This window comes from Rutilus rutilus (genome assembly GCF_951802725.1).
Source record: "Rutilus rutilus genome assembly, chromosome: 12".
Taxonomy (NCBI): Eukaryota; Metazoa; Chordata; class Actinopteri; order Cypriniformes; family Leuciscidae; genus Rutilus; species Rutilus rutilus.
This window is the reverse complement of record NC_140217.1, coordinates 15838157-15855450: the sequence shown is the minus strand read 5'-3', so window position 1 is coordinate 15855450 and position 17294 is coordinate 15838157. Positions and strand designations below refer to the sequence as shown.

At 39.0% G+C, this 17294-nt stretch overlaps 1 protein-coding gene across 1 annotated transcript in view; it reads right to left on the bottom strand.

The window, feature by feature from the left end:
* Positions 1 to 12470: 12470 nt before the first annotated feature.
* The window catches only part of cygb2 (cytoglobin 2), a 44849-nt gene continuing 40025 nt past the window's right edge, over positions 12471 to 17294 (bottom strand). Inside the window, exons 2-3 of the mRNA XM_084426267.1 lie at positions 14726 to 14957; positions 12471 to 13779 (exon numbers count right to left, since the gene is read on the bottom strand). Of these exons, the coding sequence (XP_084282393.1) occupies positions 13615 to 13779; positions 14726 to 14957 (397 nt within the window). The 3' untranslated portion in view covers positions 12471 to 13614. The remainder of the gene's footprint in view (positions 13780 to 14725; positions 14958 to 17294) is intronic.

Here is a 17294-nt window from a genome sequence, read left to right as displayed (position 1 = left end):
TTTAACTTACACATTAACGATCAGCAATCTTTCTCCAACAGTCTTCTCTTGATTTGGCAGCAGAGACCGTTTTGTTTCGAGCTTGAAATACATATTTAAATTCATCGTAATTCTGAATGATTATCTCTTGCTCCTCCGCAGAAAAATATATTGCTCTCGCACCCGCGATTGGCTGTTCAGTGTCGACGTCACTCTTTTATGTGCACGCGCGCGTGGAGTAATCATAGATTAAGGATCAAAGCCTGAGTTGACAGAGAAAGTTGATGAGCTGCATCATGGTACCAATAAAGCCTGATCGCATCGGTTTGGTTTTGTCAACTCAAAACTAATCCTGTAACCCCGAGTTTGTTCAGCTACCTTCATGGTACAGGCCCCAGAACTGAAACTCAAATCAAATCAAATCAAATCAAATCAGTAACCATGGAAACAAACAGGCTGGGGGTGGAGAAAGACAGAACTGATCTAATTAACAGATTAACCAAACACAGACAAGAACATAAATCAAAACAAACTGACACTAGCCGCATTTCCATTGAAAATATGCCCAATTGAAACACAAAATTTAGCAAAAACTCCCATTTATCACAAAAAAGTTTTTACGCTCGCATGAGGTGGTTTTTCAGGCAATTCGAAAAAGAAATATTTCGCACAACTGCAATGGAATCAGTTTCTGCACATTTACAGGTCACCTGACATAATGACACGGTATGTTTGGACAGAATACGAGACAGTTGAAAAATGTCAAGCAAAGATGACACATATTTGTTCTGTGAAACAAAGCTAAACAATGTTACTCACCTATAAAGAAGAAATAAAGCAAACAAAGACCTTCCCGCTCCTTGAGTTCTCTCCAGCGCACTGGTAAGCTTCTCTGATATTAACACGAGTTCTACCTCTTGCCTGATCGTAAGGGTGATGGATTTTTTTATTAATAACTAACATTTGTTTTTTCTTGCAGAAACAACAATCATATGTTCTTTGAATGTATGTGTGCCTTTTGGCGAAAACTCATGACTTTGAGTGTGTGTGTATAAATAACAAATAGGGGAAGTGAAACTAGACAGATGACTAGTAATCACAAAAACAGAGTTTGCTTGTGCCAGTGACAGAGGGAAAAGGTTGGGGCTTTTGAACCAATTGAACCAATCATATTGAAGGTGACATGTTAGTCACGATAATCTTATTTGTTGTCTCGATTCTATAAAAACTGTTGTATCCGTGTTTTCTGGTGGGATTCTCAATGAAATTTGTCTGAGATCCTCCGGTCTTGCTTCTTCTTGGGAGAGATTCCCTGAGAACTGCTCGGGAAGTCTTCCGGCCGTGATTAAAGCATTTAAAAGACATTTTCTGAAGTAAGTTAGTTTAAGAAAGTAAGCTAGTTTAGGGAAACAAGTTATTTAGCGAAACACTAGAGACCTTACTACCAAGTGATAGTGTGGATCGCGTTAAAGGGATAGTTCACTTTGAAATTAAATTTTGGTATGTTTTAGCTTACCTCAAGGGCATCCAAGATGTAGGTGTCTTTTTTTCCGCAGTAGTTTCAATTTTGATATTTTTAGGTCAAAACGTTCTTGTCTGTCAGTCATATAATGCAGGTCTATGGTCACTATCTCAAAGAGCATGCACAGTGCTCAATGCCAAATTAAACAATTCCCCATCGTAAGTACACATTGATGGCCTAAGACACGAAACAAGCGGTTTGTGTGAGAAAACGAACAGTATTTATATCGTTTTTACCTCTTGTACACAGCCACGTCCAAGTGATCTGAGGGCGCGGGCGCTTCGGTCTGCGCAAGCGCCGGAAAGCGCCGGAAGTGATCTCTCGCGCGTGTACGTTACGTCACTCATTGTTTACACAGAACAGAGATTGTAGGTAAGACGGCTAATAGAAATGGTACTAATTTGCGCTTATCCGGGATGTTTAAACCGACGTAAAAGAAAACAATTACGTATGCTCGCGCGAACTCATCCGGGAGTGGTGAGTTTTCACGAATTCCCAATTTATAAGCCTTCTCTCTTGAAGTTATGGTTGATCGCTCTTCGGCTGGATATCAACACACCCATAAACTTACTAAAATTGAGGAGGGTCTGCAGCGATAATTTTTAAATGATGATTTTATAAACCAAGGAGTGGATCGCATAGTACTGACATCATCGGCTGTGCCTATGGTGTTTTCGCATCCAACGGAGGTATGTGAACAATGTCTTTGTATGTGTCCTTTCTATTTGCAAAGCTGGCATTACATGAAATGAGCAATAAAATGTATTTTTGATGTAAGTTAGTAAAACAAATTTTTTAGGGGGGTTACTTGCATTTCTATAACTACTACTTTTTTATATGGGCACCATATATTTGGTAAGAATGGTTTTACATGAGAGAGATATGTAGTCAAACCAATGTGAAACTATAGGTACTACTCATAAGGGTGCAGTCAATGATACTACTACTACTACTACTACTAATAATAATAATAATAATAGTACACAGTGTGTATTCATGTTCGTGTAGCTCTACTTACATAAATATGGTTGTGAAAAAAATTCAACGTTGTCTGTTGATATATCGAAATCGTCTTCCATTGCGATTTCCTGTACGTCTAAATATGTTTAGATCTTCACAGTGAAAGGTAACACTTCTGAAATCTCTGTGTCAACAATGAGTGACGTACAAGCGCGAGAGATCATTTCCGGCGCTTTCCGGCGCTTGCGCAGACCAAAGCACCCGCGCCCTCAGATCACTTGGACGTGGCTGTGTACAAGAGGTAAAAACTATATAAATACTGTTCGTTTTCTCACACAAACCGCTCGTTTCGTGTCTTAGGCCATCAATGTGTACTTACGATGGGGAATTGTTTAATTTGGACTTCACTGTGCATGCTCTTTGAGATAGTGACCATAGACCTGCATTATATGACTGACAGACAAGAACGGTTTGACCTAAAAATATCAAAATTGAATCTACTGCGGAAAAAAAGACACCTACATCTTGGATGCCCTTGAAGTAAGCTAACACATACCAAAATTTAATTTCAAAGTGAACTATCCCTTTAAGAACACTAGAGACCTTACTACCAAATGATGGTGATTCGATAGGGGACATTGATTTGTAGACGAGACCCAGATAGACTAAACGTCGACAGTAGACGTTCGGGGAAAAATCTACCACATAAGCCTTCTTTTTAATTTTAAGTTCCGCAGACATTTTCCTCTTTTGTTCTTTATCTACCATCTCTCTTTCTGTAGTCATTCAGCTAATGTCTGTGCTGTATGCACTGAGCGTTCTCTCCTCTCTATCATTGGTAGACACGCCCCTTACTGCTGATTGGTTACAAGTGTGTTTTGGTAGTCAGTCTGACACAGTTTTCAAAAGTGTTTTTCAAAAACTACTGATCCCACCTTTAAGACATCGGTTTATGTGAACATCAGATATTTGTGTTGGTTCCTTAACACCTTTATCTTGTTAACACAGGAATGTGTTCTTTTCAGATCAAATATTTGCAATATTTTTCTAAATTAAATTGTTTCAGTGTCCAAGTAAACAGAATATTTTTTAGATGAAAATGTGAAAAGATTACATAACAGCCAGTTAGTCTTAATAAAAAGCATCTTTCATTGTTTAAATTCTCTGAAACCTGGGGGATAAGCAGAATGCCTGCTGTGGGTCTCCATATTTGTTTGTGTCAGTTTTCACATCTTAGACCGTGTTAAGTGTTCTAAGACCAGCAAAGAAAATTTAATTGATTTACATTTTGTGTTAGATACAAATTTATATGTAAACAGATATTGTATGCATGTATCTTGAGATAACAAGGTTGTAGATTTTAGTTGCACACTAGTAGGCTATGCAGCCAAATATTATTTTTGTCTGGACTATTAATAGAGCTAGTTTTAATCTCTCTAACTCTCTGAAAATGTTGAGTCAGCAAAGAAAAGATCGGACTAAGATAAGAGTGAAGACCACTTGACATGTAACTCATCACGTGGCAGAAGTCAAAGAAAAGAGAGACTTCTGAACATCACAATTCAAAGGCAGTATAATTTGTAATAACAAATGACACATCATGCTTGTAGATAGTATTTATTATATTAATACTCATATCTTAATTTTATTTTGTATAATGTAGTATGACTCCTCCAAGATTAGTATTATGTACCAAAAGAAAAAAAGAGCACAGTCTGTCAATATTGCGATACTAGATACATCTTAATAAATTTAGATACAGAAGCTATAACACTTAGAAAAATATAGTTTACCACAGAACATCCATGTTAGTGGCTAAAATTGAATTATGTGATCCCTCTGCTTAGGTCCTGTAGCCTATATTTTAGTATGTCTGTGTATGTGTGTGTGTGCATGTCTGCGTGCGTGCGTGTGTGTGTGTGTGTGTGTGTGTGTGTGTGTGTGTGTGTGTTTGTGTGATTTTGGGAAATATATAAATACTATGTTGAGTACAAGCCCAGAAAAACAGGTTTTTGTCTGCTGTCAGTTTTAGTACATAGTGCATATTTCAATATTATACAGCTGGACCATTGTTTGTGTGCATTTGTGGATGTATGTGATTCAAAGAAAACCTGGCATAGCCCGTCGCACAGAGACAGGCTCACAGCCAGCAGGTGGAATTGGCTAGATAATGGAAAAATATGTCATGGTAATACAGACCGAGAGAAAAACAGAGACATTTTAAGAGTGAAGACAAAGAGGAGGAAGACGAGAAATGTGATGGAAAAGCTGGTAAAGAGAAGGAGGTCATCTTAGAAAGAAAGAGACTACTGTTTTGCTGGAGATGGAGTCAGGTAAGGATATGTGTGTATTATTGCACCACTATTTGGAATTGTGTGTGTGTGTGTGTGTGTGTGTGTGTGACTTGTGTCTGAGAGTGCATTGGAATGCGTAGTTATTGTTATCTATCAGCAATAAATACTTAATAATAATGAAATTTGTGTTTTGTGTTGAAAAGATGGAGTTAATTTAGTAATTATGATCTCTGGGGCCTGAGACAGCATTAGAGTGCAGATCTGAGAATATTGGGTCACCTCTTGGCTATAACATTTTTTAAATAATAGAGTACAACAGGGCTAAAGGCACACCTTTAAAAAAGTGCTTTTCACTCCTCCCATAGTGTATGATTGCAGAATATATATATATGTTTGTACTGAACATTGCTGGAGAAACAGATAAATAAATCACCACACACACAGGGTAAAAGGCTCACCAGCATGGGGCAAAAGACACAGTATTGTTACAAATACTTTAGCTAAAATAATATGTTTTTAATGTCTTTAATGTCTTAGTTAACACTTGTTCAGAACAATTGCTTTAGCAAAGTTTGTACTATTTTCTGTTTATTTTGATAAAAAAAAATTCATTTTTGTTCAGTAATTATACTGTCATTAAGTCACGGCTGTGTAGCAGTATTAAGCACACGAATAAGACGATTAAAGTTCAAAGCAGTGTTTAATAATATCCATAGGTAAATCCAACGCACCACAAGACCTGGGCTGCGTTCAGCCCCAACAAAACGTTGCACAACGTTTTTTAAACAGAAACGGTGATGCGTTGAACACACTGTTCTGATGACGAAAGAGTTGCAACTATGGCAGCTGAGAGAAGGCCATTCTTTGTGTTCTTTGTGAAGAATTATTTCTATACCAATACACTTGCAATGAAGCTAAAAATATAAACAACTACATCATTATGTTGATATCCTATATTTTTTACAATAAAACTTTCGACAAACGTCTTCTAATATCCTCAGTTTTTGCGTATACCGAGCTGCATCAAACACATTTGTAAATTACTTTTCTTGAACCCATTGTGCGAGTTCACTTTAATACCACGTGCACGTTCAAGTTCAAAACGGTGCGCAACGTTTTGCTACGGTTTCCGGGTTGAACGTCATGTTTCCTGGAAACGGCGTGCACCGGTGTGCAACGGGGTTTGAGATACGTTTTCTCTTGTTTGGTGGGTGTGTCAGAACTGCAGTCCAATCAGCAGCAACATGTATATAAAGCACGTGGTATTAAAGTGAACTCGCACAATGGGTTCAAGGAAAGTAATTTACAAATGTGTTCGATGCAGCTCGGTATACGCAAAAACTGAGGATATTAGAAGACATGTTTGTCGTAAGTTTTATTGTAAAAAATATAGGATATCAACATAATGATGTAGTTGTTTATATTTTTAGCTTCATTGCAAGTGTATGACATTTGGTTTAGAAATAAACAATGGTAATTAAGTGCTTTTCCTAAAAATGAGAAAGAAAATACAGGGTATTAAAACAGTATGAACTACAAATAAAGTCAGTATGTGAGGCTAAATAGATGTGTTTTAGTCTGAATTAGGTAAGATGTGTGCTTCCATTTCAGTTTCCACAAATCCCTTTCACTCGATTGGGATGTTCTCTTTTGTTCTGGGCGGCAAGTGCAGTAACTGTAACATCGGGCATATTTTGTAGTATTAAACACATATTTATACCGACTTCATCAGGCTCAGAAAATTCTTCACAAAGAACACAAAGAATGGCCTTCTCAGCTGCCATAGTTGCAACTCTTGCGTCATCAGAACAGTGTGTTCAACGCATCACTGTTTCTGTTTAAAAAACGTTGTGCAACGTTTTGTCGGGGCTGAACGCAGCCCACGTGTTTTATATACATGTTGCTGCTGATTGGACTGCAGTTCTGACACACCCACCAAACGAGAAAACGTATCTCAAACCCCGTTGCACACCGGTGCACGCCGTTTCCAGGAAACATGACGTTCAACCCGGAAACCGTAGCAAAACGTTGCGCACCGTTTTGAACTTGAACATGCTCCTGATAAAAAAGACAAGGGAGTAGGCTACACAAGAACTAATATACAACTGAAAACAATGAGCACACCTGAACTGAATGACTAAATCAAATCTGTAACTATGACAACAAACAAGGCAGGGAGAAAAGGTGCAAACGAAAACAGTCCAAACTGAGGTGATTTTTGTAAGCAATAAGGTACGAGAGGCTGTGCTGTATCGTGAATAATGGTGCCTTCACGTGCTATGGTAATTATGGTAAATACCAAAAGCCGACATGGAAAATGCACATGAACACCCCCTCATGTGGTATTTTCCACTGGGCAACTCGTAGAATATTTTGATGCACGAGTTGCCGAGATGAGATAACCTTTGACCTTTTCAAAATGGCGGAGAGCAACGCAAGAGTCGTGAATACTGTTAGCGGATAGTTTTTGTAGCCTATACAATGTTGTGTCATTAACGATTGTAATATAATGCGTTAACACTCAATTTTCAACTTCGCCGCAATTTCCTTGGTTCATATTTAATCATTTTATGTCATGGTTTATTTTTTTTTAATTATTAATTATGTTTTAATCATCAGAAAGGACCACATTTACGTTTTTTTTTTTTTTTTTGTAAAGATAAAAAAAGATACTCTACTGACACAGACCTTGCGGGTACTACATTACGACAACAAAAGCACTTGAACACAACACACTGGTAAATACCAGTTCACAAGTGGAAAATATCATCTTTTCAATAGCACGTGAAGGCAGCATGAGTAACAGCTGAAGGGGGTTGGTCGCGTCGTGCTGCAACCCCTTCAGCCGTTACTTATTCACGATACAGCACTTGCCTCGAGTACCTTATTGCTTTTATAAAACGGTTACCACACAATATTAAAGTAAAAAACAAATTATTAGTGCAACTTTCATGAAGTTAAATCAATAAAAGCATTCCTTCCGCTAGAAAAAATAGTCCCTGACCGTGAACAACAACGTTCCAATGTGTAATATGCATGAAAGCTCAAATAAAAACAACAAACCGTTTTCAAACTTTGTCTCATTCGTTTTATTTTTTACAACACAATATTTGTGAAATTCTCACACAAATAGGCACAGCTTATCTCTCAGCATGAGAAAACGTTTATTTTTTTGTTTATTCCGTTATTGTCTCTCTGCACTAAACTAAATATTTACATAGCCTAAATAAAAACACAAGGGCACATATTTTGATAGATAACAGTTAGGTCTTTAATCTATTTTATTAATGTTATTAATTTAGTTGCTAAAATGCTGCCTAACAAGAGATACTTTTTTATTGTTGTTTATTTAAATTTATTTGAACATCTCCGTTTATTGTGCACGCATTAAATATTTGTCTCATTTCAATCGGCTCCACTGTGGTGATATTTAACGCGGTTCTCTTTAGTTGGGGCTCAGCACTGTCAGCAGTGTTTTCTGTTGCAGCAAGAATGTCGCTCCAGTGCTTTCTTTGTTTTAAGTTTGGCCTCCAGTAGCTCTGTAGTGAACTTTCACACTTATGTCCACTCACAGACATAATTTCCCTCGATTTGAGACCAGCATCGGACAATCTCTTATGCTGCGTTCACACCAAACGCGAATAGCGCGTCAAATTCGCGCCTGCCGCGTCTAGTTATACGCTTGACCACTTTGTGTTAATTTGCGCGTCAAGAGCGAAATTGACGCGCGCAAAAACAAAAGTTTGAAGCGAAATTTACGCGCGTCACACGCGTCAGAGGCAAAATCCGGAGGCGAAAGTTTCGAAACCCGTTTGCGGCCATCTTTTTTAGATGTTTATCGAGCATCAGCATTAGCATTAATCGCGAGAGTCACCGCTCGTATATGCTCTGGAGAGCAGAAACAGCTGCGTAGGGGACATCGTCGCTGTACTCGGGTCCTCCAGACCCTCCGGAGGGTTTCAAGAGTTTCACAATTTGCTACAGGAGCTAGGTTTGGTGGACCTAACGGTGAGGACGCTGACGAGGACAGCGTAGGCCGTATAAGGCCTGGGCCTCGAGTGGTCGCTGCCTGACGAGCCCGCGCTGTACAGCCCGGCGCGAGGTTCACCCTCACCCGCACCCACCTAATCTGTCATTTACTTTTTGTTTTGATAATAAATGGAGCCAGCCTCCAAAAGTGAAACCTGTCCTGTGATTTTTGTTTAGTTTTTATACACTAAATTGTGTTTGTTGTCTTTACATTATATTAATGTTTCATATAATCTAGAATAGATATGGAATAAATAGCATTCAATACAAAATGAGTATCTCTCATATATTGAAATCGAGTTTTTATGTGAAAGATTTGCTTTGTTGTGCATTTTAGTCATATTACAAAATAATTTATTGAGGCCACACATAAAATAACATTAAAAACTGTCACTTCACCACGTGACAGCAGCAAGCAGGCTCCTGATTGGTTAACGCGGCGCGAATTGACGCAGAAGTTCAGATTTTTCAACTCGGGCGGCAGACGCGAATTCGCGTCAAACGCGTGAATGCACAAATAGCACTAATAAAATCATTCGCGCTTAACGCGCTAGACGCTCAATTCGCGCCATTCGCGCGAACTTGACGCGTGAATGAGGCGTATTCGCGTCTACCGCTTCGCGCCGCAGGAATTTTTTACGCGCGTAACGCGTCTTTGCATTGACTTAACATTGAAATCACTCGCGCCTGACGCGCTATTCGCGTTAATGCACAAATAGCACTAATAAAATCATTCGCGCATAACGCGCTTAACGCGCTAGATGCTCAATTCGCGCTATTCGCGCGAACTTGACGCGCGAATGAGGCGTATTCGCGTCTACCGCGCCGCGCTCTACGCACATATTTTGATAGATAACAGTTAGGTCTTTAATCTATTTTATTAATGTTATTAATTTAGTTGCTAAAATGCTGCCTAACAAGAGATACTTTTTTATTGTTGTTTATTTAAATTTATTTGAACATCTCCGTTTATTGTGCACGCATTAAATATTTGTCTCATTTCAATCGGCTCCACTGTGGTGATATTTAACGCGGTTCTCTTTAGTTGGGGCTCAGCACTGTCAGCAGTGTTTTCTGTTGCAGCAAGAATGTCGCTCCAGTGCTTTCTTTGTTTTAAGTTTGGCCTCCAGTAGCTCTGTAGTGAACTTTCACACTTATGTCCACTCACAGACATAATTTCCCTCGATTTGAGACCAGCATCGGACAATCTCTTATGCTGCGTTCACACCAAACGCGAATAGCGCGTCAAATTCGCGCCTGCCGCGTCTAGTTATACGCTTGACCACTTTGTGTTAATTTGCGCGTCAAGAGCGAAATTGACGCGCGCAAAAACAAAAGTTTGAAGCGAAATTTACGCGCGTCACACGCGTCAGAGGCAAAATCCGGAGGCGAAAGTTTCGAAACCCGTTTGCGGCCATCTTTTTTAGATGTTTATCGAGCATCAGCATTAGCATTAATCGCGAGAGTCACCGCTCGTATATGCTCTGGAGAGCAGAAACAGCTGCGTAGGGGACATCGTCGCTGTACTCGGGTCCTCCAGACCCTCCGGAGGGTTTCAAGAGTTTCACAATTTGCTACAGGAGCTAGGTTTGGTGGACCTAACGGTGAGGACGCTGACGAGGACAGCGTAGGCCGTATAAGGCCTGGGCCTCGAGTGGTCGCTGCCTGACGAGCCCGCGCTGTACAGCCCGGCGCGAGGTTCACCCTCACCCGCACCCACCTAATCTGTCATTTACTTTTTGTTTTGATAATAAATGGAGCCAGCCTCCAAAAGTGAAACCTGTCCTGTGATTTTTGTTTAGTTTTTATACACTAAATTGTGTTTGTTGTCTTTACATTATATTAATGTTTCATATAATCTAGAATAGATATGGAATAAATAGCATTCAATACAAAATGAGTATCTCTCATATATTGAAATCGAGTTTTTATGTGAAAGATTTGCTTTGTTGTGCATTTTAGTCATATTACAAAATAATTTATTGAGGCCACACATAAAATAACATTAAAAACTGTCACTTCACCACGTGACAGCAGCAAGCAGGCTCCTGATTGGTTAACGCGGCGCGAATTGACGCAGAAGTTCAGATTTTTCAACTCGGGCGGCAGACGCGAATTCGCGTCAAACGCGTGAATGCACAAATAGCACTAATAAAATCATTCGCGCTTAACGCGCTAGACGCTCAATTCGCGCCATTCGCGCGAACTTGACGCGTGAATGAGGCGTATTCGCGTCTACCGCTTCGCGCCGCAGGAATTTTTTACGCGCGTAACGCGTCTTTGCATTGACTTAACATTGAAATCACTCGCGCCTGACGCGCTATTCGCGTTAATGCACAAATAGCACTAATAAAATCATTCGCGCATAACGCGCTTAACGCGCTAGATGCTCAATTCGCGCTATTCGCGCGAACTTGACGCGCGAATGAGGCGTATTCGCGTCTACCGCGCCGCGCTCTACGCCTCATTCGCGCCGCAGGAATTTTTTACGCGCGAAACGCGTCTTTGCATTGACTTAACATTGAAATCACTCCGCCTGACGCGCTATTCGCGTTCGGTGTGAACGCACCATTACACCGTGTCCTAAATACACGCGACGCCGCGACACGCGATAAAAGGTATCTTTTCCATGTTAATCAGAGTTTTTGTCCTAACCAGGCGCGACGGTGACACGCGACATTTCTAATTTAGAAACGGTTTCTATTTTTCTGCGACGTCGCGCTGGAACAACAAACACACAGTGTGGCAATGATAATCTCAGGTACTGTTTATGTGCTTTATTTCATGTTAAAAGCGTGTAATGTGACTTTTGAATATCATTTAGTGCTCCAGCTTTGTAGCTGTAAAAGCAACAATGGATAATTCACCTCAGATCTTGAAATTAAACAAATGGAAACATGAACGTTAAAACTGTGAACAAACAAGTGTATTATTTGACAAAGATTGTTTTAGTAACCCAGTAGCCTATGTATTTTTTAAATGGTGTAATATTTGTGAATTTGATTATGTAGATACTTATCCATTTACTTGCGAGTGCCGTCAAGTGTACTCTCTAGTGCTGTGCACTTGCCGCGAGACTCCGCCCACACGCTGTTCTGATTGGCTGTGATTTTTGATTGACGTTGTGGTGTCTCACAGTCGCGTCGCATATAGTGTGGACAGACACACTGCCTGTCGCTGGAATTTTATCGCGTCGCGTGTAGTTAGGACACGGTGTTACTTGACGCGCGAATGAGGCGTATTCGCGTCTACCGCGCCGCGCTCTACGCCTCATTCGCGCCGCAGGAATTTTTTACGCGCGAAACGCGTCTTTGCATTGACTTAACATTGAAATCAGTCGCGCCTGACGCGCTATTCGCGTTCGGTGTGAACGCACCATTAGCCTTTTTAATTCTTACGTTTTTTTTCTATGTTTATGTTGATACGGTTGCTAAGGGTGTTGCTAAGGGCGCAGTGATAAATAGAACCGTTGGGTGAAGCGGTCATAGCCGTGTTTTATCGTGAATAAAGCACAGCTATTGACCAATCAGAATCAAGGATTGGAACTAACCATTTTATAAGACAAATTAAAGTATGTTAATACTAATACTACTTAAAAAATACATAAACAACATTATTTTAAAAACTAAAGTTTCTGAAAGCATTGAATGAGATCCCATAATAATTTAATATAGATTTAGAGTAGTAACAATAAATTATATTTTATTATATGATGTGATTAATATCACATTTTTAAATATGGTTTCATCATACATATTGTAATTATCTCTAAGTTGGACACCCAACTTAATATATAATATTTATCATCTGAATCTAAACATGTCATGTCAACAAATGGAAAGTCAGCCAGCTATTTATCTATTAATTATCATGTTAATTATTGTGCCTTTAGCCCCAACATAAGGGGCACCTTTTACCCCAGATTCCATACTTTTACATATTCTTTCATTATAAAAAAAAAAAAAAAAAAAAAAAAACCTGGTGCTTTAATTACCTTGAACACACCTGAAAATCATTAGGAAGACCTTTGTTTCAAAATATAGTCAAGACTTTCAGCGATTCTCATCAGCTACTTAAATCTACAACTTTTTTAAAAACATCAAATATTAGATACATTTAGCACAGAATCAACTTTGTGCTGCTGCCTGCAATCATGTCAAGGATCAGCCAAATTTCTACGTGCATCTTGAAAAGTGGATGTTTTGAAAAGTGCTATGGCAAGCTTTTGTGCCATTTAGTGGTTTTGAGGAAAATAAAATAAAAGGTGCATTTTACCCAGGTGCACCTTTAGCCCTGTTGTACCCTAATGTGATCTCTTGTACCTCTAATATGTGAGGAGCTTAAGTTCAATAAACATGAATAAAGTACTAAAAAAATCTAGACTTGTGTGGTTTGCAGTTTGGAGAAAGAGTCAAGAACTCTTGATAAAGTTGAAAAATGAACAGCAGGTTTATGCTGTTCACTTTCATTGGGCTTTAATATAGGTTTTGTGATTCAGGTGCAATGTTATAATGAATTGCATTGTGATTTGTTTTATGATGTATATAGAAACACAAGTTACTAGCCCTAAAAGACACACAAGCACATTTCACTATACAGCAAAGACAACATATTTGATGTTGGCGTTATATATATATACTAAAAATAATATGTATAAAATTGGGTAAAAGAGAATGACACCTACGATGAAAAACATTTTAGATTTCAGCCTCACTTCTTTCCGATTCTATTTCATTTATGTTTTTCTTTATAATTCAGTCCTTTGGCTAGCCAAACTGATGGTTCATAACTAATGTTCATGTGCAGTGGGAACAAATGCTCCAGGCCTGCTCAGACTGCTGAGCTGGAGAGTTTGACCCACCCCACCTCAGTATAAGCCCCTGTGATATGCCAGTACAATGCTGCCATCAGTTTGGTCCAGGATGTCTGCACCTCTGGGGTAAAGCACTCTCCAAAATCCTCTGCAAGTATCTCCAGAATAACCCCACTTAAGATCTGTTGTGAAAAGAAATAAAGTAAAATGTTGAAAGAGGATTGAAACAGAGCACAAATAGATCATTGGTTGGTTTAGTAAGGAATCTAGCTTTCGCCTGGTTTACAGTGCATATTGGTATAGGTAAAATTATCAATTAACAAAAGTGTCTTAATATTTTCATTCATGACCCTGGAGGAAGTGATTTATCTTATGATATTATCTTTAAAAACAAACCCCTATTATTAATGCATGTCAGATGAAAACTTTGCCACTTCAAGACCCTAATCCCTTGAAAATACACGTGAATTAAATGTTTTGTCAAGATCTAAACTCACCATCTCTTAGGGGCAGAATGTAATCGTATCCAGAGAATGCTTTAGACCACAACAACTACAAATATTATGATGTCGAATTTAATTTGCTTTATGAAATGAAAACTCTCCAAAGCCTGAAAAAAGTAATCGATTTAATGCACATTAAAAAAGAAAATGCATGTTTTGTGCCATGAAAAGATCAATTACTGAAACCATAAGGTTTGTAACAGCTAGAGATAAAATGTCTAACCTGGAGTGCCTTACTCAGTAGTGATGAATGAGGGGATAGTGATTCTTCTAATTCATGAGTCATCCCTTATTAAGATAAAATTCTCAAACTTGTTATCATCCCAGATATTTAATCATTTGGCAACTGCAATCCTAACACTTTGCGCCAGTGGGCAAAATTATTTTTGGTTACACTTTATTTTAAGGTGTCATTGTTACAGTGTAATTTTTTATTTAAGTACTGAGTAATATTAAGCAACTACATGTACTTCCTATAGGGTTAGAGTAGGATTTGGTTGAGGGTTAGTTGCATGTAATTATGCATAATTTATTGTTATTACTATGGTAAGTACATGTAACATATGTAACAAGGACACTGTAAAATAAAGTGTTACCTTATTTTCTTAAATCTTATTTTTCTTACTTTGAAGTACATTGGCTCCACTTTGTATTTGAGGGCATGTGCTTTTCCCACTAGTCCCAGCACAGATGAAACCTTCTCTGGATCATGAAGGTTCTCCACAACTGTGTTGATGGCATTCATGACACGACGGGCATGTTTCCTCAGCTGAGAGTTTTTCTCCATCTCTTCTGGATCTTCCATATCCTGGAACTGACTGAAGTACTGCTTTGCTGAGGGGAAGTTCACAAAGAATCTGAGAAACACAGAAACAAGACCATCTAATATTGCAACCAGAGTTTAATAGACTTCCAAGTGAACATTTCAAAAGAAGGTTTGATTTCTATTATCCAGCAGTAACACAAACTGTGGCTTTTTTTCATCAAAGAAAACTTTGATGAAAATTGCTTTTATATTGTGTCAATAACAGTATTTTTACATTTGCTGTATGTTTGCGTTTTAATTATATGTAGGATATAACAAAATATTTGTTAACATTGAAGTAGAGATATAATGTTTAAATTCATACTGGCCTAAGAAGCTAAGACATATTTTTATCAGTTTATTACAGTAAGACACTAGACATGTTCTAAGGCCCATGATAACCAAAGCCATCACTCTTCGTTAACATTTTGCCCATGGGTATACTTCTCAGCTAAGAAGAAATAGAGTATTTATGCCTTTGGAATCCAGAGAGCACAAACTGCATAAATTAGATAGACACAAGCCAATAAATGCAAATTATGAAAAATGATAGACTGGAAAACTAGGAAGGAGGAATGAATATAGCTAAAAGCAAGAAAAGAGAGACATTTTGGGCAATGAATGGCAGCGTGGTGTAAGACTGCAGTGCAGAGCTGAAGTGGCTCTGATGAGAAGGATGTCATTAAGTCACAGCAGGGAAAATGAGAGGCAGGTGCACAGACAGAGAGAGTGAGAGAGTAAGAGTTCAAACCAACCAGTCACTATAGTGCTTTAGCTCTGTTGGTTTAAGAGCCTCAGCATTGATAATGAACATATTATACTCTAATATTCAAGAGTACAAATCTGTTATAAATGACAACTGCTGCTCTGTTTCTGTTTTCAGTTCCGCAGTTGGCTTTAAAATTGTCAGCTTTGTGCCTGGCAGTATCCTGTTAAAAGATGACTGAAAACTTTTAGCTACATAAAAATTACAAAACTAGATATTTAGCTGTAACATACAAAATTGTACAGATTAGTTCATTTTGATGGTCCTCGAATCTGAGATATTTTTTTAAGACACTCTGTGGTTGTTTGTTATTTATTTACATAATTTTGCCATCAAACTGATAAGCAATATCACACTTACAGTCGTGCAATATGGCTCTATATCAGCATGGCTGTTGGTGTGTTCAAGTCATGTCAGAAAGATCATGTTTACTAGTTGAATACACATCAATGCCACCACAAAGTCGTAAATAAGTGGGAAGAGTGTGGTGGGTGTGTCAGTAAGAAACTTGAAATACCACAATACTTATATGTATTTAGCATTGACATGGTCAGGCTTTTTTTATTCACAACAAACTTAGCTAATTACAGAAACAAAATATATTAGCATTCACTGTAAAAACAAAAAGAAAGAAAGAAAAAAAGACCTCTCCAACTCAAAGTTTTCTAGTAACTGGTCACATCTAAATTTTTCAATTGGCCTAATTGAATTTCTGTGAATTTAATTTGATCAATTGTGGCAACAGTCTGTTAAACTCCCTATCAAATCAAAATTATTATTTTTGGGGGATTTTAGTATGAACATGTTAGCTTTACTGTTATCTATAAGCTGGTGTGTGTCACAGTGTCTGGTTTGAGTTCCCTGGGTCACCACTAGATGTCCTCCTTCCCCACGGTGTCTGTCACATTATGAACTACATTCCCCACGATCCTTGTTTCTTCATTGCACTCAGCTGTCCCTTGTCACTAATCATTGCACTCAGCCAATTCCCCATTAGCATTGTCATTTCCCTGTGTATATAACCCTGTCTGTTTTAGTATGTGTCACGGAGTCCATGTAATTATCACACCACTTCCGAGTTCTGTTCTTGCCCGTTTGTCTTGTGCCTGTTTATGTTGGATTGCTACTTTGGTTTTGACCCCTGCCTGGACTGGATTTGAGTAACGGATTTCCCTTAATAAATATACATACTGCACTTGGATCTTCTCTCTATTTCCTACGTGTGGATCGTGACAGAAGGACTCCGTCATGAATAGATCCAGCAGTATGTTTGCTAGTGTCTCTTCCCCAGCCACCGAGCGGGAGAGAGGACAACTTTTTGAGGGGACCCGGTTGGTCAAATTTCGCGGGACCCGTGGAGGCCGCAGTAGAGGAGGTGGTCGAGAGGAATCCCGACACCACTCTCCACTCTGGCCCCTCTTCGACCCTGGGTTGGTGATGTCCAGCCCAGAGCCCCATCCGCCGCTGACTCCGCCCAGCCCAGAGCTTTGTTCGCCGTGGTTTCCGTCCAGCCCAGAGCCTGCACATAGCCATCAGAAACAGCGGAGGAGGGACAAGACCTCCAGTCTCCCCAAAGAACCAGAGGCGGAGCCTCAGATGACCTTATTTGAATGTTTCACTTGG